This window comes from Sarcophilus harrisii, chromosome 4, assembly GCF_902635505.1.
Source record: "Sarcophilus harrisii chromosome 4, mSarHar1.11, whole genome shotgun sequence".
Taxonomy (NCBI): Eukaryota; Metazoa; Chordata; class Mammalia; order Dasyuromorphia; family Dasyuridae; genus Sarcophilus; species Sarcophilus harrisii.
The window spans coordinates 338,084,887-338,109,811 of record NC_045429.1 but is presented as its reverse complement, the minus strand read 5'-3'; the positions used below and the strand labels follow the sequence as shown (position 1 = coordinate 338,109,811).

General features: G+C 37.5%; 1 protein-coding gene across 1 annotated transcript; it reads left to right on the top strand.

Annotated features, from left to right (window-relative positions):
• Window positions 1–33: 33 nt before the first annotated feature.
• On the top strand, window positions 34–24,783 carry RETREG3 (reticulophagy regulator family member 3). Its single transcript, XM_023502305.2, has 9 exons — window positions 34–359; window positions 9,314–9,420; window positions 16,661–16,691; window positions 17,668–17,794; window positions 18,427–18,511; window positions 19,525–19,662; window positions 20,215–20,300; window positions 21,266–21,398; window positions 22,503–24,783. The coding sequence occupies exons 1-9, from the start codon at window positions 97–99 to the stop codon at window positions 22,955–22,957; spliced, it is 1,425 nt and encodes a 474-aa protein (XP_023358073.1). The 5' UTR covers window positions 34–96; the 3' UTR covers window positions 22,958–24,783.
• The last annotated feature ends 142 nt before the right edge of the window (window positions 24,784–24,925 follow it).

Genomic DNA, 24,925 nt, shown 5'->3' with positions numbered 1-24,925 from the left:
TAGGCAAAAAGCGGCCCAAGATTCCCGGCGCCTGCGCACTCGGTATTTTGTCACCTAAAGGGCCGCGGCCCCGGATGTTGTGGCTCCTGGAGGGAGATGGCGGAGGCCGAGGAGTCGGCGGCTGCGGCGGCTGCGGCGGCCGGCCCGGAATCAGAGCCGCGGCCGGTGCCGGCCTTCAGGAGCCGCGGCGCGTTGTCGGGCGGCGGCGAACGGGATCGGCAGGTGGAGGCGGTGCAGCGAGCCTTGTTGGATGTGCTGGGGCCCTATGAGCCGCTGCTGAGCCGGGTGCAGGCGGCCTTGGTGTGGGAGCGCCCAGTGAGAAGTGCCCTGTGGTGCTTGGCCCTGAACGCGGCTTTTTGGTGAGAGATCCCAGCCCGGCCTCCCCCATCTGCTCCCATCTCTCCGCCTCCAGGCCGGCCCCGGAGCTCCGGCCCCCTCCTTTCCCCCCATAGCTACGTACGCCCATTCCCACTCCCATCTCGACCTTCCTTGTGTTTATCCAGACTTGTCTTGGGTCATAGAGTCAGACCTGGGAGGCGGGAGGAGGCGGGGGGGGAGGGGCATCGAGTCCAGAACTTTTTCTTTTACAGATAAGGAAGTTGAGGCAGAGAGAGGAAGTGACTTGTCCAAGGTCACATAGTAAGTAAGGCTTTGGGTATGGGGCTGGAATTTGAATCCAGGTCTTGTCTCCCTGATCACTGACCTCCATGCTGCCAAGTTTGGCTTTTGCAGCTGAGGCAGGAGTCCTGAGACCCTAGCGTGCGTCTGAGGGTGGTGTAGAGAAGAGTAGAGGTGGTCATCTCATCTCATGAATTCTTAACGCATTTTCATTTTACAAGTGAGGAAACGGAGGCCCAGAGAGTCTGACTTGTCTGAAGTCACACAAATGGCAAACGGCAGAACCAGGGTTCTGAAGTTCTGGTTCTGTATCTAGTGCTTCCTTCCCCAGGCACCCCCAGTCCCACATGTTGTATCCCCACAGTAGAATGGATGTAAGTTAGGTCTTCAAGGACCTTTTTGGTCTTTGTATCTCCAACTTCTAGCACGGTACTTGGAACACAGCAAGCATTTAACGTATATGTATATGTAGGCACATGTTTATTCAGCTATTGAAAGAAGGTTCAGGGATCTGAACTCATATATTAGCCCTCTATCTTTGACTCTACAATCTGCTTTCCCTCAAGTTGTAGAATCTGTAGAGTTAGTGTTAATCCTTAAATGTGCTTTATTAACAATTTGTGAGTTACTTTTTTACCTTTTTCAAAAGCTGCTGTGATTGCAACTCTTCCATGTCCTTGGTAATTATGTAAACATCTCTAGTTATTGTTAATAGGAAAGCAAATTGAGGTTTGGGAAGTCAACTGAGCTTGAAAAATATTCCTATATATACTTTGAAAAAACTACCATTCAATTTAAAGGCTTTTGACGGTGCACAATCGATGGAGCAGCTCTTACTGCCATGGGGAATAGGGTGTCACTAAGAGTGGACTTGGGTCCTTCTGTTTATTTGTTTGCAGCTTAGGTTTCTGCTGATTACTGAGAACACATTATTGACCTTTTTCAAATAGAGAAGGAGTGCAAACTAACTTCTACAGAACATTGAGTAAAGTCATTCCTTATATAGAACCAAGACAAAATTTATTTGGTATTACTTTTTTAAAGCTTAACTTCCACAAACTCCTGATATAAAAACAAGCTACATATAGCTCTTAGTTTTACATATTCAATTTCAGAATGTGGCTTGTAAACTTAAATTAATTCTAAGCTCCATGATGGAAAAGTTTCATTGGTAACATTGAGTTTTAACCTGATCCATCTTGGTGGGGAATCAGATTATGTCCTGTTATCAAGGCTTCCTAATTTCAGTTTAGTTTGGTAGAATTGATGTAAATCAGACATTGGCAGTATTAGGGAGGATTGTAGGCAAAATTAGAAATTGTACAAGAAAACAGCTTCTCAGTGTTTTCTGAGATGTCCTATGTCTTTTGATAATAAATGCTCAAATGTGGCCTTCTGAGTATAGACTACTCCTTGTAGCAGCATCCCACCTAGACCTGCCCTCCTCCAAAATATCTTTTGCTTCAAAATATATTCTCTTCTCTTTCTCTGTCTTTCATGTGAAATACCCATTCTTTTTTCTCCTGTAGGAAAGAAATTTTATTTAAATAAATTTGTTTTTATTGAAGTGAATGATGGATAAAATGTCCCACTTTGAGAACTGTTGTATCAAAAATTGGCAGCTGGTTAAACCAGATATCTGTTTTTGACCAGCGTGATCCTCCTCATGTCACTTCCTCCTTTTCCTATTAACAGTATAATAGCAAGATCAATCGTGACTTAGAATCCAACTTCTGCAGCTCCCTCACGGAAATTATTTTGAAGCTGTAGATGTGGTAATGGAATGAACATATGGAACTCCTCTAATGGAGGATATGTGTGTATTTTAATTTTATCTTTAACTTTGACTTGCTGCTTTTAGTAAGATTAACCTTAAATAACAAAATATATTTTGTCTAAGATATTCTGAGCTTTCTTTGGATACTGTGAACCTTTTACAATATTTTTGTTCAGGAATTTCATTTCTGACATTTCCTGGTCACTTGTCTGAAGAGTACTCAAAATATAGTTACTCATTTCATTCTTGCATACAGTAAGCAGGTGGAGAAGAGATATGGCAGAATGATGGGTGTGATTCTGGTTTTGAAAAGAAGATCAACTGGTATTTCCTAGGATCAGGAAGGTAATTATACAAAGGATTCAGGCATATAAAGTGTAAAATTTGAATTTCTTCATTGGTAACTCCCTGAAGACTAGATTAGTTTGTGATTAGAATTTGATAGAACTACTTGCTTTGTGAAGTATTTTTTACTTCATGTATTTCAAATGTTCTGTGGGAAGGCTAGGATCCATAATTCAAGAAGTAGTATTCAGGATGGGTGTGAGTCATCTTTTTCTTTAGAAATATATAGGATGCTGTTTATTTCTTGACATTAGAAGTTACAGAATGAAAAGTAGGCACAGTTTATATATAAAGAGGAAGTCAGAAAGAAACAGGTCCAACATATAATGAAATATAGCAGCACTCACCTTAGAAATGGAAACAATATGCTGGCCATTAATTGGAGAATGGCCATAGTAACTGTGCTACGCGAATGCAATGGACTGTTATTGTGTAATAAGAAGGTAGTAATATGAGGAACAGACAAATATGAAAAGGTTTGCATAAATCTATGAATGAAATAAGCAGACTCAAAATAGCAATATATACACTGCAAAGTAAATGAAAGGATACAAATAGGAAGTCCAGTTGAGAATAACTGAATACACCAATGATTGGAGAGCACTTTCTTATCTTGTGGAGACCCTAAGTCTTGGAGACCAGATAACGAAGCATAACCTAGGGCAGAATATTATCTGCTTTGTCACTCAAATGGCTTAATTGACTGTTGTACTTAATTACAAAGGAGGATTCCATGGTGGGGAGGATATGTCTCTTCTCAAAATGATTAGTAAAATCAAAAAGTATCAATAAAAGGAAGGACTGATATTTAAAGAAGAATGAGAGGTAAGGATTAGCCTAAAACAAAGTCTTAATTCAAACCAGAGAGAATTGAGTCTAAAATCTTTTCTTCTTTTTCAGGTACCCAGAAATAGTACACAGTTGACTAGTCACTAAAAGTGCTGTTAAGCAAGGAATACAAATTGTTCTCATTGCAGATGTCATGTTCAGAATTTGGAGAGGATGATCTTTGTAGTCATAAGGCTCTGTTCTTTTTTGGATCATCATCTGCCTGTACCTGAGAAAGAACCTTTATTATATTAGATTTCTTTCTCCTAATTGGTACAGAGAATTAGCTATATCAATTCCTTGAGAGTGTACTCATTCTATTACAGCAGATGGACCGTTGTTCTGTAATTTAATCTTAGAAAGTTTCTTTGGGCGCTGAGGTTAACTAATAAATCGCTGATAAATGCTTAGGAAACATTTCTTGCCTTTCTGGTGGTTTTAAGAGTTTGGTTTTTAACCCTAGGGCTTGCTGAGTCTTCTAACTTGTAATAGTCATGGCCAGGAACCTTCCAGCAGTGCATGCCTTTGTAAGTCTTCAGGTACATACCTGTAATTATCTTGAAGACTCACCATTGAAGATTGTGAGGCACTCCCTTCTCTTGTGTTGTGCCTGCACCAACCTAAATACAATTAGTGGTGAGAGCAAGTGAGACAAAATAAATCCGATAGTGAGTTTTCTGGGTAGACCAGATTAGAGCTACTTTCTTGAATCAGGTTGTAAGTCAGTAAGTATAGTAGTGAAATACAGCCCTGGAAAGGCAAGCGGTTCCAGATTTACCAAAGTGGTCTTCTGGTCCATGCTTTTTCTAAGTAGGACTCCCAGAGTGGAGATAAGCAGCTATTCAGGAGGCCTCTGCATTAGGGATTCATTAGGGGCTGAATTAGCAGTGTTTTCGACTTGAGTTATTTGAATATTCTTATAAATCTGGGTTTGTGTGCCATATTTGAAGGAGTTACTGTAGCATCTAAAGCACTTGGAACATGAAAAACCTTTAGTTGATTGTTCAGGCAATATGAGTAAAGAAGTGACTCAGGCTAAAGCAAAATTGAAAAAACTTGCTTCATCAATTAAAAATATTCTTTTGGACAGAGCATTCCCCTTCCCCCCAAGTTTAAAATGAAAATGATCTCTGCTTAGGACTACAGGTGGAAAAAAGAAGATAGCACTTTACCTATATTTTCATTTTGTACTAGAAATTGTTTTTGAAGATTTCTACTTCATGCCATCAGTATTGATCAGTGTTGAGCTCTCAGTGACATGGCTTTTGGTTCTTAATGATTTGGCTTGAATTTTATAAAATTAAATCTACCATTAAACTCCATTTGTTAAAAACTTGGGATGAGTATTTAATTCCTAAAAATATGGTTTCACTTAGGGTTTTACTGTAGAAATAATACCAATTTGCATACCTAACATCCTTTTTAATTTTTTTCTATAAACTATTTAAACTTTAGCCACGTGTATGGCAGAGTAATATTTTTCTTGTCTTTTAGATTAACTATGACTTGTTTTCTAAAATAATGTTGAAATTACTAATGCAAAAATCTGAAGCTTGTCAAGTGTCTTTTTGTTGTTGTTGGAAGAAAGCCTGTTAGTGATTACATCATTTCCTGTCTATGGTAAAAATTCCCAACTAAAATCCCATTTTCTGCAATAAGCTATTAATCCCCAATTAGTGCTAGTGCTCACTACCTGAGATTACCTTCCATCTACCTTTTATATATTTTACATACATTTATTTGTATGTTGTCTTTCCCATTAGAATGTGAGCCTCTTATTGTAGTTATTGTTACTTTTCTTTGCATTCCCACGGCCTAATTAGCATAGTGTCCAAATTAAAAGAAAAAAATGCTTTTTGATGAACTCTTCTTACACTAATAAACAAAATCAGAAGCTAAAACATTGGGTTTCTAATGAACTAAGGTCATTCTGGCCAATAAACTAATACTTGGAGTTACTAAATGAGACATTCTTTGTTGTTGTTGTTTTACGATAATAGGGATTAAGTGACTTGCCCAGGATCACACTAAGGTCAAATTTGAACTCAGATTTTCTTCCCTCCAGGCCTGGTGCTACATCCATTGTATCATCTAGCTGCCCTCATAGATCAGAAATTCTTAACCTGGGATTTGTTAACTTCTTTTAAAAGAAAAATCTTGATACCTTTTTCAATATGATTTATTTTGTAATCCTATGCATTTTATATTATGTGCTTAAAAATTTCCTTCTACTTTAACCAAACTGCCTAAAGGGTCCTCTACACAAGAATCTCTGGGCCAATATTATAATTAGATTAAATTCTTTAAAAGATGGTAATGGTTGATAATCTCACAGACTGAGCAGTTAGGATTTGCATAATTTTCCTTAAACCACTTGATTAGGGGCAGTTAGTTGATATAGAAGACAGAGCACCAGTCCTGAAATCAGGAGGACCCAAGTTTAAATCTGGCCTCAAACAGTGACTGTGTGACCCTGGGCAAGTCACTTAATCACAGTTGCCTCAGCAAAAAACAAAAACAAGAATAAACCACTAAAGATTTAAAAAAACAAAACAAAACAAAAAACTTGGTTACTCTTAACCGAAAAGAACTTTTATCTTTCATTGTAGTTCATTACTTGTATCCAGTGATAAAATTCTTTGACAGGTAAATTTCCAGATTAACCCAATGAAATAAGAAACCTGTTGTATTTTTGATTTAACCAAAATATGCCATCCTGTGACATAAGTAACTTTTTAATTGAGGAATTTACTCCAGGGGAAGAAGTAGTAGGGTAGAGATGAAACCGAAAAGCAGGGAAAGCACTCTTTGAAAATGGTCAAATACACCTGCCAAAATATGGTATTAAATTCATGCTGAGAGCCAGACTAATAACCAGAACTTGTCTTCTCTTTTCATAATTTTTATCTTTCTGAAAGGTTGACGGTGTACTCAAGATTGTTGGCATTGTGCTCTCCCTGTTTTTCCCAGAATGATTTAAGATGATGGTGACTATTTAATAAGAAAGGGCTAAAAGTTTGTCTCATAGACCAAGGGTAATCTTGCTCCTGAGAAAAGTTTAGTTTCCTCTTCAACAGAATTTGTGAAAATGATGGGTGGGCCCACATCAAATCCCACCACAAACCAGTTGTCTTAAAATGGCCTAGATCACTGAAACTCAAGGCATTCTCCTTGCCACAGCCTTTGGAAAACAAACCCATCTCAAGAGAAATGAACAAACATCTTTCCCCTCCTTAGAGCCTACATAAGGTTTATAAACAGCATTTGCAATTATGAATTGGTGAAGGGAAATTATAGACAGTCTGGATTCCCTCCCTGGGTATCTCTTATTCCAAGTGTTCTCAAGAGATAGAGATTGGAGCTATATGTCTGCTGCTAAGACGGGAAAGTGTTAGCATCAGGGCAGTCAAAGAACTTTGAAGCTCTTTTTGTTGGCCCCTGGTAAATTTATCTGTACAGTTGATGAACTCATTTTTAGAGATTAATGGCTTTTACCTGCTCCTGAAACTTAACTCCTGTCCTCATTTTAATCTCATTTATAATTACTCTTTTAGTTTGGTGGGGTAAAAAAAGGTTTGGATGAGATTGTCACCAGTTAGAATGACTTTTTTACCGTTTGATTCCTTCTCCTCTCCTTTATCTCCTCATAGACTATTCACCCCCAATATTGTAATGGGTAATAGTTTGTAAAGTGAGACTATTTACAACTCACTGACTGCTTCTATTCCTTTTAATCTAGTGATCAAGTTGGTCACTTAGATTTCCAGACTCCGTGGTTTCACTGTGGTGTGAGGAATTAGTAACTGGTTAAAATCATCTCATGATTTAGGATTGAGAAAAGATCCACAATCTGTTAAATACATACAAATGTGTTTAGAGTCTTACATTTTTTAATGCAATGTTCATTGTGGACAATAGAAAAATAAGCTTTAATAATTTTAAGTAATTTTAACCTGAGTAACTAAAGTAAATTTTAAAACAAATTTTTACTGACTTTAAGTTTAAGCAGAAAAGAAATGTCAAGTGTTAATAATTGAAATTGATCAGGAAACATCCTAATTCTAATTACCAGTAGGACAACACCTATCTCCAGTGTGGAGACATCAGGCCCAGTTCCAAGAGTAAGAGCTTCAATTACAGACTCTAGGTTCAAATTCCACCACTGACATTGAACTACTTGTGTAACCTTGGTAAAGTCAATTTACCTCAGTTTTTTCATTTGTAAAAGGAGACATTTGGACCAGATACTTTCTTATATCCCCACAAGCACTAAAGTATGAGCCTACAACCTCCAATGATCCTAAGGCACCAAGTATGCTCTTACCAATATTTTTGAAATAGTTCCCTCCTGGGATAGCAAAATGCAGTTTACATTTAAAAATGAAGCAATATTGTATTTAAAACAATTCAAAAGAAAAATTAAAATGAATATTGTCCAAAACTGGAATAAGTAAAACAGTCCCCTCTCCCCAAAGAGGTTAACATATGTAGGTAAAAGTTACTTAGGAACATTCCTAGAGCTCGGAGAGGAGTACTCTGGGAGGAAGCCTACAAGTCCTCTCTCAAAGGCAAGAGAGATTCATTGCATCTTCCACCTTGGTGCTGGCTGGAGTCTGAAGGACAAACCTTTGGATTTGGAGACATTCGGAGGGAGCTCTTGGAACCAAGCAGAGACATAGGCCTCTGAGCTAACTGGGCCCAAGGAAAGAGACAAAACTTGGAAGGAGAAAATGTTTGCATTTTATCAGCTGGCTGCATTTTGGGTGATTATTTACTTGTAACTGAAACTAGGGCTGCCTCCAGAAAACCTCCCCGAGAAACCTGCTCCCAGAGAGAACCATCTTATCTTATATTATTATCTTTTAAAGATACTTAGGATGTCTTTATGAAATGCTTGTTGATCAAAAGAAAAAGTGCTGTGAAACATTTTTAAAAGTTATTGCCTCTGATATTGTTCCCTTTTAAAAAACAGATATAACAAATGATTGCATATTTCTAGTTAGAAGATTGACATATTTAACATGTATTGGACTACCTGCCATCTAGGGGAGGGGGGGGGGGGGGGGGGGGGGGAAAATTTGGAACAGAAGATTTTGCAAGGATCAATGTTGGAAAAAATTACCCATGCATATGTTTTGTAAATAAAAAAGATATAATAAAAATATTATTTTAAATAGTATATTCAGAATAAAAATCAGTTTGAAAGTACAAATTTGCAAAATTGCACTAATCTTTATGTTTTGGGTAGTTTAAACAAAAGTCATTTTAATAGATTTTGTAGAGTAAGAACCACCAAACTAGACAATATTTAGACAATATTAAGGTTTCTTCCTTCTAATTTCTAATATTTACTCAGCTCCCTGAAGGATATTCATTCAGGATTTCTGCAGTAATCTAAGAGAGATTGATAGAAATATATTTTACTTTTCTATCTTGCACTGACTACTTGTTGTCAAGGTAGATTTTAGAAAAATCTTTTTTAATCTTTTTAAAGCTGAAAGGCACCTCAGAATATTATCTGGTCTAATCTGCCTTTGGTGAGGAAAGTCTCTAAACTTACCTGAGGCTCAAATGATTTCAGTGACTTGCTTAAAGTCACATAATTAGAAAAGCAATTAGAACCGAGATTAGCCACCTTAGTAGCTCTCTTTCCATTGTATCACTTTATGTGCATTAAATGTACATAACATTTTTCTTGGTTTTGAACTAGTTACATACATTATTTTGCTCTTCCTTTGCTTGCAGGTTCTTTGCACTGACCTCCCTTCGTCTGGTGTTTTTACTTGCATTCAGCTTGATGATAATTGTATGTATAGATCAGTGGAAAAACAAAATCTGGCCTGAAATGAGAGGTGAGTTTGGAAGCCTTTGGAATAATCTAATCTAGAAATTTTTTAGCTGTTTTGTGATTTTTGCTTTAGGGTAATTATGTAGAGTCTGTGTTCTATTTAAAACATTAAATCGATGGCCCTCCCTTTTTCTTGAACAGTAAACTATAGAAAGCTGTCTCTTTATCATGGAAACAGTCTTTTGCCATCATTGTTGGCCTGAGAGATAATTTTGAGATTTGTATGGTTTTATTCATTCACTTGATACATCAGTCTTACTTAATAAAAGTGTATCATGAAATATGAATTTAGCTCTTACAACATTTGTTACTACTGAGAATACCAAAAAGTATGCAAGTTGGCTCCTTTCTAAAAATAGTTTACAATTTAATTGTGGAGATTAATATCCTTTGTTTCCCAGTCAAAATTTAAATGATAATGTAAAAGTATTGGATAGGAAATGCTGTGAGTCAGAAGAGATGGAAATGACTGGGCAGAGTTGATGGGGAGAAGATTCATAGAGGAAGTTGAACAGAAGTTGAGTCTTGGAGGATTCAAATAGTTAGAAAGGAAGACGGGCAAGATAGTTGGGAAAAATCTTGAACAAAGACATAGTACTTCTACTTCCTCACTTTGCCCTCACTTCCATCAGTCTTCAACACTTTATGATCTGAATTCTATCCCCACTAAACTATTGAAAAATTACTTTTTCAAATGGAAACATTAACTACTTTAATACTAAGTCCAAGAGACTTTTATCAGTCCTCATTCTCCCACTTCAGCTTTTTATTCTTCCCACCCCCTTTTTCTGGACATTACTTCTCTACTAAAACTTCCTCTCTTTCTCACCATTTATCTTTTATCTTTGATGACATAGTCTTCCTTTTCCCATTGCCTTAATCTTGACCTTTATTTCTTGTGTATTCTCTCCCTTTCTGGTATCATTTATTCCCACAGTTTTAGTAATCATATCTACAGAGGTAACTTAATAATTTGTCATTTTCCAACCTGACCTTTCTCCGGAGCTTCAGACTTGCATTTCAAATGTATCTTCACATAGTTGTTCCAGTGGCACCTCAAACTCAATATGACTAGAACTATAGAGTATCTTTTCCCTTAAGTCTCTCTCTTCTCATGGCATATTTGTCAGTGGTACCCTCATTCATTCAGTCTATGTTTAAAATATTGTGTTATATTTAATTTTGTCTGTTCTTCTCATTACTACCTTTTGAATATATCTTATTATCATTTATCCCCTTCTCTCTGTTCTCTCCTTCACCAGACAGCTCCAGGCCTTACATTACCACCTGTTTTGATTGCTTGCCTCTTAACCTAATAGATTTTTAAGTCTTTGTCCTCATTTTTCTCCAATCCAAACTTCATGCACTGCTATCTATCAAATTTATCTTATATACAAATTCAATCATTTTACTTTTATATTTAAAATCTTATAGTGGGTCCTTATTGCCTGGCAATTAAAGTTCAAATTAAGCCTAGCATTCAAGGCCCTGATTTTTACTCTCTTCAATATCCCTAAGGAATAATCATTTAGTCCTCTGCTTCTTAAAGTGTTGAGTCCTGACCCCATATGGGATCTCATTACTGAATGTGGGAGTCATGAAATTATGATTATCAGTTAATTTTTGATTTGAATGCTTATTTTATATACCTATATACCCATGGTCACAAAAATTTCTTGGATGAACAATGGTCTCAAAAAACGTTTAAGAAGTCCTGTAGCCTATCCTTAAAAACTTGTAGGGATAGAGATCTAACTATCTTCCAAGTCAGTGCTTTTGGATATCTCTAATTATTAGGAAGTTTTCTTTTAAATCAAGCCTTTTCTTTATTCTTCTTATTTGTGTTTTACACAAATTTTTTTACTTTGAGGCCAAGTAGAATAAGACTCCAATTACTTCACTGTCCTGGTCATCTTCTTTTGGATGTACTGCAGTTTATTAATGATCTTAAAATATGGCACCTACAATTGATCACAGTTCTCTAGGACTGGATATTTATTCCTAATATATTATTTATTCTTTGGGCTTGTTCAAGACTTAATGTTTATTAAATTTCAAGTCATTAGTGTCAGCTCATCATTCTGGCCTGTCACAATCTTTCAGTGTTCTACTCTGTTGTTCAGTATTTTAGCCATTTCTCCCAATTTAATGTCATCTTTAAATTCAATAAACAATAAATCATCCATTTCTTCACATAAATCATTCAGAAAAATGTTAAAAATTAGCAGAGAGCCAAGAACAGATCAATAAAGTATTCTACCAAAGACCTATCTCTAAACTGATATCAATCCATTTATGATTTCTTTTTGGGTCCTCTTAAAACGGTTCTGAATCCAACTAACTCCATATTTATATACATCCGCAAAAATAACTTTACATTGTTAGATGTTTTGCTATAATCCAGGTAAACTATGTTTCCAGTACCCTATAAAAAAAAAAAGAAGTTATGTTTGGCATGATATGTCCTTTTTAAAAAACAAAAAGTTTTATTGAAGCCTTTTTTTTTTTTTACAGCCATTTCCCAATAACCCCACCTCACAGAATCCTCTTATAACAAAGAAAAACAGTGAAGTAGAACTACATGACATAGAGACCAGATCTGAGCTGTAAGCAACATTTTGGATCCATAGTCCCTCATTTTTCCACTAAGAGTAGGAAAATAACTTTCATCATCTCTTTTTTTAGAACCAAAGTTGGTCATTTCATTTTCTAACTTTTTATGTCTTTTAGTATTGTTTTAATTTACATTATTCCAGTAATTGAATACATTGTTGTTCTAGTTCTTTTCTCTGCATACATTTATGTTTCTTATCATGTTTCTCTGAATTCTTCACATTTGTCATTATGATATAATCATATTCCATTACATTCATGTACTTGTTTGTATAGCCATTCCCTCAAACAATGAGTACTCACTTTTAAAAGTGTTGCTGTATTTTGGTATGCATTGGATCTTTTGTGTCCTTGACATCCTTGGGGTTTTCCCAATAGTGAAATCAGAGGGTATGAACAATCCAGGCCTTTTTCTCAAATAAGACCAGATTGTATTCTGAAATTGCTGAACTAATTCACAGCTCCACTAATAGTGTATTAGTGTGCCTATTTTTTCTATAGTCCCTCTAATACTGTTTCTGTCATTTGTCATCACTTTCAGTTTTATGTGTAGAAAGAAGTAATACTTTGGAATTGTTTAATTCGCATTTCTCTTATTAGTGATTTAGAGCAGGTTGTCTTGTGATGGTTGATGGTTTTATTTCTTGTTTTGAAAACTAAACCTGTTTTGTGCTGAAGTGCTTTCCAGTTTTCCTAATAGCTCTTAGAATGTCTTTTTCTTGATGGAACCTTACTCTTAGAAATAACTGAGTCTTTTTCCATATTCTCACAAATCATACCTTTATTAATTCTGTCAGAAGTCAAAAGTGAAACTCACTATCTGATGATTTGAAGCTCAATCCTCTTTCTAGTTCTGAAAATCAGAAAAATTTCTGCCCATCTCTCCAGGTCTATGTCACCTCTCCTGATTGCCACATTTTTTCCACAGTCGTTTCCTGGTATTTTCAGAATGCTAGTAGGATAGATTTTATCTCAGTCAGATGATGTGAATTCAGTTCTAGTTGCTCATTTATATTGAATTTCTGCCCCTTGTTAACTATCTTTTATCCTTCCCTGTCCAATGATTATTCTCCTAAATAGATAAAAATTAAAAACAAAATGTGAATTGAATGGTCTTCCTCCTGTCTTATTTTTTAAAAATCGTTATTCCATCTACTCCAAGCAATAGTCCTATCACTTCTTTGAGCTTCCTTTTGCCCCTAACGTGACTGAAAGAGCCTTTTTCTGTTATTCTTAGCTTAATTTTCTTTTTTTAAATAGTTTTTTATTTTTAAAACACATGCATAGATAATTTTCAACATTCAGCTCCCCCAAACCCACGTTCCAATTTTTTTCCTTCCCCCAGCTTTTCCCCCTAGACAGCAATATAGTATATAACAAACATGTGCAGTTCTTCTGTACATAGTTCCACAATTATCATGCTACACAAGAAAAATCATATCAAAAAAAGAAAAAAAATTAGAAAGAAAACAAAAAATATGCAAACAACAACAAAAAAAGTGAAAATACTATGTTGTGATCCACACTCAGTCCTCTCTCTGGGTGCAGATGACTCTTACCATCACAATACAATTGGAACTGGCCTGAATCACCTCCTTAACATTAATTTTCCAAATAATTCTCAGTGTTAGTTCTCCTAGTGTTATTTTTGTAGGATTTTATTTATTTTCTATATATCTTCTATGAATGCTTTATAAAAATACAAGTTAATGTAGCTAGGGAATAGCTAAACAAATTGTGTGAATATTATAGACTATCATTGTCCTATAAGAAATATCTAATGTGGAGAATTCACAGAAGCAAAGGAAGTTTTTGTTTTTTTATGAACTGATAGAGTGAAATTAAGCAAACCAGGAAAACAACATACACAAAGATTATAACAGTATAAATAGAAAAATACAAAAAAAGAAATGGAATACCATGTAATATTGCCCAGGCTTGGATTAAGGTGAAAGGTGAGAAAATGCATATCCCTCCCTTAATGACAGGACTGGGGATATGGAATAGTAAATAAGAATTGATATGGAATATTGCATATGTTGTCCAATATCATTGTCTGATAAGGAATGATATACTGATTTTATTGAATTGCTTTTTTTCCCTCTTTTTACATACTTTGTTTGAGAGGATAGCTATATTGATAGAGTAGGGAAAGTTTAAGAATATAACAAAAGTTAAGATAAAATTTATGTTTTTTTTATATATATCCAGTTCAATTAATCTATTTAATATTATTTTCTTTCTTATAGGACTTATTTGTGTTTCAGAATTTCATTCTTAAAAGTTTTCAAACCTTCCTTGGTCAATTCTGCTTTAGGCAGTAGGATGCTTTTGTTCCTTCCTTTGAATTCTTTGAAATTCCAGTTTTTGGTGTGCACCAAACTCTTCCTCGTTTTCTTCTTTTCTGTTATGAACTCTTTAAGATGAAGTAGCTATTTTTTCCTAAGGTTCCATCCCAGTGGCTCTTTATTGTTTAGGATCTTTTCAATAGTAGCTGTTGCCTTTGTCAGTTATTTGAAGAATGAAGTTATCATTAAAACAAGTCAAGAATTTGTCAGCTGTACTAATTTTGTTAGTATACTCCAATAGTTGTCCAGATAATAGATGAAATCCTTTGTCATGATTCTATCATGAACTTGTACCAGATTTTTAAAAATGTTTCTCAACCAAACTCTTTATCTTTTTCTTTTTCTGACTAGATGGTCTATATTCCTTGAAAAATATTGTGTATGCCCCTCCATTGATCTCTATCCCATCTCAGTTAATAGATTTGCTCCCATAAACATGTCTTCTTAGTATATAACATTTCTTAATATATAATGCTACTGTGCTGTCCTAAAATATGCCTTAATCACCTCACCGAGTTGTTCTAAGAATCAAATGAGATTATATATAAAAAGTGCTTTGCAGAATGTGCTGTATAAATGATAGTTATTATTGCTACATTTCATTTATGAGTTCCACCCTTCCATATCTTAGTGAAACCTCTAGTTAGAATTGAATGTCTATTAATTAACTTGTTAGTTCAACTTATTTTATGTATATTTCATGCATTTATTTGCATATAGCTGTCTCAGTGTTATTGCAGTCTATTTTCTTACATTCTGTTCTCTATTAATTACTGATATATTTGCTGATTCTCTCTTCCCCATTTTATACCTGTGTATCTGTTTTAGCAGATATATGTAGGCAATTTTCTTCTTTGTCCTTCTCTGTTTTCATTTTAAAACTCTCTTGATCATAACTGCAGATCTCCAGGATATGTTGCATTCTATCCTGTCTGGATAGCTTTGCTTATGCTATCTCTGCTCTCGCTTTATATATAAATCTCCTCCCTACCTCATTCCCATTTTAGAATCTTATCCATCCTTTAAGGCCTAGCTAAAATTCCACTTATTCCATAAATTTTCTTTAATTTTCTTAAGTTAGGTATGATCCTTAGTGGATTTTGACTACTACTCTTTTTATTTGCTTCTCATGTATTATAGTTTTGGGGCAGAGAATAATAGGTATAGGTATCTTATCTCCCCCACTAGAGAAAAAATTCCATATTATCGAGGACAATGTATTTGTTTAATCTTCACATTGTCCCTTAGCATTGAGCAGAAAATGCAAGGTATTTGGGAGATGATGAGTAGGTTTTTTTCTAGCAGAGTAGTGAATAATAAAATTTAAAAGTAAAATGAGAATTAGATTGTGAAAGATTTGAATCCCATGCTGAGATGCTTGGACTTTAATTTTATGAATAGTGAAGAGTTATTGAAGCCTTTTGATTAGGGGAATATGCTGAAAGTATTGTTTTAGAAAAATCATCTTGTGGTAATATACAGGGTCATATTGAGGGAAATTGTCTCAAGAATCTTTCATAAATATTATCCAGAGGCCATTACAGTAGTCTGGGTGTAAAGGAATAAAAGTGCTGAGAGAAGATAGGAAAGGATGGGTACCAGACACATTGAAAAAGAAGAACTTTGATATGGAGAATGGAAAAGAAAATCTTGTGATCTTTGGAAAAAGTCAGGAGGAAGAGTCAGGTGGAAGCCTAGAGTGGGGGATGGGAAAGATGATGAATTTGGTTTTATATATTTTAATGTAGTTGGTAAAATGACCATTTAAATACATGTGCTGTGAAGTACTGTCAAGACATCAAAGTAGAATGTCCAGGTAGACATAAGGAGTTGTGGGACCAAACGTTAGGAAAGAAGTCAGGGGTGGAGTGAGAGATTTTGTGAGATAATGCCTAAAGGTGCTGATCTGACTTATTATGTGTCGATAGCTTATTAGCCAGGCAAATAAGAGATGGGTGAACACATACATTATACAAACATGGTGCTAATGGACCATTTTTCCTTTTTTATTAATGTTAGCCTTCATCTCTTGCAAATTTAATTGCAGAGTAACAAACTCTTTTCATTTTGGGTTTCCTGGAGAAGCAAATAGGCTTAGATTAACATACCCTGTCTGTAGCTCCCTAACTTTATAACTTGGTGACTCTGTTGAATTTGCTGCTGTATTTTCCCAAAACCTATTAAAACTTGAGTTGTCAAGCTAATAGAGTTCGACAACAACCTAACATTATCATGTTCAGTTTTTCCTACCAACTAATGCTGATGTTTGTTTTAATGTTGTAGTGGCAAGACCCGACGCATTAGACAATGAGAGGTATGAAAAACTAATTAAATCCCTTTTCATTGCTCTGATTCATTCTGAGAAATGGTGTTTGATTCTTTAATGATCTTGCTCTCCAAATCCACACTGTAGGAATACAGACGACCTATTTTGTTCTAAATAAGTATCTTTGGCATATCTGAAATTCAATCAAAACATATACAGAAATATCCAATCTCATTTGATCTTTGAAAAAGGTTTTTCAATAGGAAACATTTTAGTGTGTGGCACATCAGCAGTTGAATAGACAGAGGGATGGGGGCAGATAGTAGATGCATTACTCAGCTACAGGGTAACAGTAGAAAGGTACCAATATTATGTCTCCTGACATTTTTATACTAGGCCATTTAATGTATTACATAACCTCTGGCTTTTTAATGTTGTTTGTCAGAGAACACATTGCTTTTTAGTATCAACAAGCCAAAGATAACTCTTGTGTCTATAGTGTCTGCTTTCATTATTGATTTCATTCCCATCATCCATCTGATCCCAGGAAGATTTCTGTGGTGTGATTTATTTTGGTTTTATTTTATTTTCCTTACACACCACCAGTTGCCTCCATTTCAGCAGTCTTGGTATCAGATTGTGTGTTACTTTTATTCTTGTATTGCAGTCAAAATGGTTTGCAAAGGCTCCAATATAAATGGGAAAATAGTTAAGTATGAAGAGCTCTAGGCAGGGTGGAAGGCTTATACATGCAGCCTGGGCTTCTTGCTCACCAGGTAGAGGGTTGTTGGAACAAGTTTATTATCCTGCTTCTCAACTTCAAGTTTCAACCTGTGAGCTAAGAAAAAAGCCCAGCTTTTCAGCATGTAGCCATGCTTCATTTTCATGGTACCTGGGGGTTGGCCACTATCCAAGCCCAATTTAAAACCTAGAAAACATTAGTTAGCATTTATACCGAGTCCTCAGTACAACTGGGGAATCCCCTTCCCCCTCTATTCACAGATCCCCCTTCTTTCTTCTGTAGCTGGGGCTTTGTACACCCTCGGCTCCTTAGCATGCCTGAGCTCTGCCACCATGTAGCCGAAGGCTGGGTTAGTGGGACCACATTCATAAGGAATCTCTTGCTTTTCAAAAAGCAAAACCCAGGCAAGGTAAGACCCTCCCTCCATTATTCTCCCTTCTTTCACTACCCCCAGCCCAGGCTTAGAACCCTCCATTTGACATAGCCTTGTTACTATTAAATCCTGTCAGGAAGATTTATTAAAGGGTTTATTAAACCCTAACAGGAACACTGTCATCCAGGAAAGACAAGGCAGTGGCAATAGTGGAAGCAAAGAAAGGTGGCGGGGCCAGGGGCCAAGACTCCTGGTTGGTTTTTGACACTTAGATTGAACTCACAGTAGTGCCATTTTCCTGTTTCTAAGCAAGAAAGCATGTCTGTGTGCATTCTGTGTTGTGTGTAAGGTTACTATGGTGGGAGGGGGTTGTTTGTTTGTTTTTTCCTGGATCAAAAAAAACACAAACAACCTTGTGCTTTTAAGAAAGCATTTTTTGGCTGAGTCCTATTCAAACAAATGTCTTAATGTGAAATGTAACCCTGTGAAGTTAGCAGCATAAAAAGGGAGTTTGAATAGAAATTATAAGCCCTCCTTCCCCTACCAGTAACATCCAAGCATCATCAGATCTGACATGTCCATTGCTTGACTCATGGATCAGCATTACCTCAGCCTGGCCTTTCCCTCTGTATCAGAAACCTAATGCTTTTTTTCCCTGGTATCCCCAGTTCTGCCTGTTAAGCTGTGGTTTCCTGACCTTTCTGGCTGTCCTGGGCCGATACATTCCTGGCCTCCTGCTTTCCTACTTACTCCGTAAGTTTTACACATAGCCCTGCTGGCAACAACTCTATTCACAGATTTCTCCGATCATAATTGACCATTCAGTCAGAGAAAAAGCTCTAATGAATTCCTGTCCATAAGGAAGTAACTTGGAATAACTGTCTCTATAAGTCCCTATGCAAATAAAGTTTTTCTCCTAGTCATTTAACCAACAAGCATTTGTTAAGCATATATCATGTGCTAGGCTGTAGATGCTAGGGATAGACAAAAATGAAAGCATTTATCAGGGGAGACATCATGCACACATAAAGTACATATGAATAAATACAAGGTCAATTTTAGGGGGTGTGCAGAGGAGCCCTAGCATGTTGGTAGATTTGGTTCTAACAAGTCAGTCTTTGAAATTTTGGTTCAGATATGTTCCCACCTACAAGAAGATTTTAATAGTTTCACCCTTGGAGAGAGTTTTTAGGGTATATGCCTAATACATTTTTTTATATTTGCCCTTCTCATGATCCTCAGATGCCCTGAACTAGATTCCATTATATTTTCATTGGCATTTTATAGATTAAATTTACTACTGGCTTGTCAAAGAAATTAGCTGAAGCTTAAATTCCTACAGTGATCTGTTCTGACCTTATTTAGTAGTATGTGAGAGTTTTAAGCCATTTGGCCTTCTGGCTCAAAGACATCGCTATAACTGATTCTGTGACCTGACTTTAAACTCTGTTAATGATAAATCCTCAACATCACTACCCTGACACACACACACACACCCCCCCCCCTTCACCATTGGAATCCTGTAACAGCAAACGATACAGATTTCCCTGCTTTCAAAAAGATGTTCGTTTTGGGGGTAAGACAAGATGCAGTTACGAGCAATCCCAAGTATATTTGATACTTCCAGAAAACATGTGCTAGAAAATGCAAAAACATCTCTAGTGTGACTTCAGTAACATAGGATTGCAACATTATGGGAAAGAAATTAAATTTAGTTTGTGTAGTGTCCTCTATAATTTCTTGCCATTTGTTACGCTTTTTTCTAGTTCTTTCTCTCCTGCTGTGGCCCCTTGCTGTGTACCACAGACTGGGACATCGATTGTACATGAAGCTAGAGCCAGTCCTGCAGCGGCTGGACTTCAGTGTCCATGGTTACATGATGTCTAGGCACAGAGAAAGGCAGCGTAAGTATCCTGAGGTGATTCAACTCCTGTTTAGGGCAATTTAGGAGTGAGAACAAGGTGATGAAGAGTATGTTTTACATGTCTGCCATCACCTTGGAGGTGGATAATAGAAAAGGTGAAGTTGATATTCCATGCCAGGTTAGACCTTACAGCTGTTACCCCAGCACAAATCATCCGACCCTGGTTAGGACCTGAATAACAACTATAAATGGTGCTCAGCAGTCTTTTCTGGATTACTTGGAAAGCATGAGTTTCCTTCAGGATTGTCATTTAATAGGATACAGGTCCCTCTTTGCTGAAACAGGTTACTCCGGAAGGCCATCAGGGAGGACTAGTTGCTGTGTATTTAATGGGCATAACTGAGGTGGGTGAGCTTGTTTTCTTGCCCCATCAGCTCCTCCTGCCCCACCGGCTCAGCGGGTATCCCCTGTGTACTGTTCAGATCAAGGGACCTCTCCTGGGCCTGCTGTGGTTTCACATCTTGGAAGCCCAGTAAGAAATGCTCACCAGAAAGTTTAGAATGATGGCCTTTTCTCTTCTGTTTTCATACAGTTCGACGTGCTCGAGCCTTGCACCCTGATGGTGCCGAAGGGGACAGTAGTGATAGTGAGGAGGAGCTAGCTGCTTTCTGTCCTCAGGTAATACTTTAGACTTTTTGTTTCCTTACCATCTGACACCTTATGTGTAGGCAACAACTCTGCTTCAAATTTTTGATGTGCTTTGAGCACTGACTTAAGCACTGACAATGAAAGCTACAGTTGTGTTTGGGCCTTTATACTTGGATTCCTATTTGAGCCTGGTGACTAGTGCCTCTGTGGAAGCCTTACCTGAAAATAGGTCGTCTTCCTCCCCTCACTCTAACCCCCCAAATGACTTTCAGATCAAGCAGTATGCTTCTGGCAACCTCTGGACACTGATATTCTCTAGAGATATTATTACAGAAACACATGATCAGTGTCTTCAATTCTTTCTTTCAATGGACTTCTCCAGAAATGAGATGTTAGAACACTTTCCCTAGAACTTAGTCTAAAACTAAGGTGCTTGAAAAAGGATGGTTTTAAGATTTATTGGCTACAGGTATGTGAGTGGTATTTGCCATTTTTACTTTACATTTCCATTATCTCAAGCCTGGCCTTCACTCTCTGGTCTTATGGTTATGAGTCTTTCTAGTAAGCATAACAATCTCTGAGAACTATATCTACTCTTAACAAGTGATTATTTTTTTTCTCATGTTCTTTAGTGTTTTTATTTTTTCTTATATTTAAGATATATGTTAAATACAATATGTGTATACATATCCATACAGTTATTTTGCTGTATAAGAAGAATCGAACTTTGAAATAATGTAAACTTAATCTGTGAAGGAAATAAAAAATGCAAGCAGACAAAAACAGAGGGATTGGAAATGCTGTGTAGTGGTTCACACTCATTTCCCAGATTTTTTTCACTGGGTATAGCTGGTTTTATTCATTATTGAACAAATGGAACTGATTTGGTTCATCTCATTGTTGAAGAGGGCCACGTCCATCAGAATTGATCATCATATAGTATTGTTTAACAAGTGATTATTAATAAGATTTATCTGAGTTTTTTTCCTTTTAAGTTGGACGACTCCACTGTGGCTAGGGAATTGGCCATCACAGACTCAGAACACTCAGATGCTGAAGTCTCCTGTACAGATAATGGCACATTCAATCTCTCAAGAGGTCAGACACCACTAACTGAGGGATCAGAAGGTGAGGCACTGCTCTACACTTCCCCACCTCCACATACACACACCCTCTCTCTTTATCCTGACAATGGCTTGATCCACTATCTCCTCTAGTGGAATGGACTGTCACCCAAACTAGTAAAAGAGGAATATCACCAGACCTCTTATTTTAGGACTAAGTGACTTGGGAGTTTCCAGGTTATAGTACAGAAAGCAAAAGTTAGATGTGTCCAAAGTCAAGGAGTTGGCTTAAATGTCTTTTAGAAACTTTTGGTCTTTTAACCTGCAACCCTTGAGTGTGGTTCTCCTGTAAATTCCTATTTTGGAGGTGATTGTATTTTTTTCTTGGAGATCTTGTATGAGTAGACAGGGGGAACACAGAAAGACTGCTTTGCCCAAGCATCATCTATCCTAGGGCTTCTTAAACTTTTTCCACTTATGACTCCTTTTTCACCTGAGAATTTTTTTTCTGGAGAAATTTTTATGCAACTCTGAGTATATAAGTATATAGAGTAGATATGTACATCAAACATTTACTAATAATAAATCCTAATTTTGCAACCCCCACATTCACAGTTTAAGAAGCTTTAATCTATTCAAATCTGTAAGTAGAAGAAAGGTAACCAGTTAAAAGAGTATGAATTTACAAGGTAAACTCTTGGGTGGGAATGGTTTCTGATTATATGTAGTTCTCTTCAGAGGTAGGAGTAACATGAAAATGGGAAACAGTAGCAAGGATCAGCAGCCATTTTTCTTTTCTTTTTGGCAATTGGGGTTAAGCCCAGGGTCACACAGCTAGGAAGTATTAAATGTCTGAGACCAGATTTGAACTCGGGTTCTCCTGACTTCAGGGCTGGTACTTTAGCCACTGCACCACCTAGCTGCCCCCACTTTTCTTTTTTTAATTACAGCTTTTTATTTTCAAAATATATGCACGGATAATTTTTCAGCATTGATCCTTGCAAAACCTTGTACTCTAAATTTTCCCTCCCTTACTTCCCACCCTCTCTCCTAGATGGTAAGTAATCCACTATATTGTTAAAAATATATGTCAAATCCAATATATGTATACATATTTATACAATTATCATGAGCAGCCATTTTTCTGATTCTTCCTTATTCTCCTTAGACCTGGATGGTCATAGTGACCCTGAGGAATCATTTGCCCGGGACCTCCCTGACTTCCCTTCCATTAATGTGGATGCTGCAGGCCTGGATGATGAGGATGACACCAGCATAGGGCTTCCCAACCTTGCCTATCGTTCCCCTCCAGGAGCTGAGGAGTCCTCAAGGTCAACTACCAACCAAGATGAGGCTACCCTGCCTGAGCTTTTACTCAGCAGTCTTCCCACAGGAGCCAACCTCACCAGCAACCTTGCCAGCCTGGTCTCCCAGGGTGTGATCCAACTGGCCCTGTCAAGGGCCCAACAACAGGCACCCCCTGCTGCCTCTCAGAGAGCTGCACGAGGCTTCCTAAGGGCCCCCAGCTCTGATCTGGACACTGATGCTGAAGGGGATGACTTTGAACTGCTAGATCAATCAGAGCTCAATCAACTAGATCCTTCAAGCTCTCGGAGCCACTGAGGCACATCCTCTTTTGGGAAAATGCTTTGTGGTTTTGGTCTTTTCCCCCCCATCCCACTGGGGATGATGGAAGGATCCGAGTCCCACCTCCCAAATTTGATTATCTGTGTACATTGTTGGCTACCCATTTGGGCCCCTGCTTAGAGAGGATACTACCTTATCTCTAACTGGACACCCATTTATGAGCTCAAGAGTCATAGATGGTGGAGGCCAAAACTCCTTAAGTGAAGTTTCTAACATACGGATAATACTTTTTTTTTTTTTTTTTTTTGCTGGGAACAAGAAAGTTTGATGAACTGGACCCTGGGACACATTATCCCAGTTTCTCTCTAATGGGATGATGTTGGCTACAAGGTGTGGGTGCTCAGGGACCCTTCTGTAAAACAACTGCCCCTCTTACTTCCTCATCCCATCCCTTTCCTTAAAGCCAAAGTGTGGAATGGCTCTTATTGCAGTGGGATGGTGCTAGAAGTTCCTGGGGGCAGCTGCATTGACTTGGGAAGGTTTCATTGCTCTGTCTCATAATCATGATTTGTTTTTTCTAAGTAAGCTTGTCCTTGATTCTGCAGAGCAGGCTTGCCCTACTACCACTTATGGCCTTGCCTCCAGTGCCCCAAAAGACTGCTCTCAAGAAAGAGGGATGGAAGGAAACTGTGGGGGTGGGGGAGTGAGTAGCAAGATCTCTGCTAGAATTGCTGATTGTGCTTTGGAGTTTCAGAAAGGTTCTGGGTTTGCTCTCCAGGTCTTCTCAGTTTATGTCAGCCCTTGGAGCTTCCTACTTGTCTGTTTCCCTGCTAAACCTTCACTTTATTTAAGCATTAACCTAAATAATGAGCAAAGCAATAGCCATTTCTGAATTTCTTTCCTATCCTTCCTCTTCACCCTCCCCCCAGCCATATATGAACAATTCTATGGGGCTTAGCAAAGTAGCACTTTAAATGGCCCAGTGGCATTCATTTGGTTCTTGCACCAGCTCTCTGGATCCATGTGCCAGCCTCTACATTACTTGTTTTTACTTTGACTTGTCCCTAGCTTTGCTAGGGACGTCATCCAAGGATGAGTGCAGTTGGCATGAGTATTTTTTCAAGATGCAGCCACTTTTGACAGGATCTTTGCCATGCTATAATTCTTTTTTGTAATCATTCAAGAGACAAGATATAAGCCACACAACATTTCTTTTTTTCTAACTCAGGGGGAAAATCCTTCAGAGACCTCCATATCCCCTGGGGCTGCATCTAGAATCCTCTGCTTCCCCATGAGAGATCAAACCATCCACTTTTCATCTGCACTAACCCCTTGCTGCTCCTCAGGGACCATTCCTCCTACACTCCCAGACTACGACAGATGTTGGACAGAGCCCATTTCTATGTGCTGCAATTTCGGGGTGTTATTATTTTTGCTGTTGTTCCAAGAAATTCAGGGGGCAGTAAATTAATAATTTGAGCAAGGGAAGAGAGAAAAAGTAGTTGCCATATTACCTTTACAAGAAGGTTTGAGAAGAGAGGTTCCTCCTTCACGCCACCCCGGGACAATTCAAAGCTCACACGTCTCGTTTGGTAAAGCTGTGATTTGTAAAGACAACAGATGGCAAGGTTTGAAAGTAGACATTTATGGAAAGGCAGCCGGGATTTCTGGATTTGCATGAATGTGTGTAGATGCAAACCCTGGGAATGGAACTGGAGGGTGGAAGGTAAGGAAAATTCCAAGTAAGTTTCTTAGGGTGTTTCTTCTAGCTAGGGGCTCCTACTCCGAATCTTTTTCCACTGTGAATTGGGGATGGGGTGGGAGGGCAGATACTCGAAAATAAATCTTGTATGAGAAAAAAATTTGTTGTTGATGTTCCCACTTGAGTGGTCTGTCTTTGAAACCGGAAGTAAGATGTGCTATTGAATGACGGAAGCAATTTAAAGAAAATGTGACATTCGAAGGGGAACCAGTCTACCTTTCTAACATCCTCACCCCATCCAA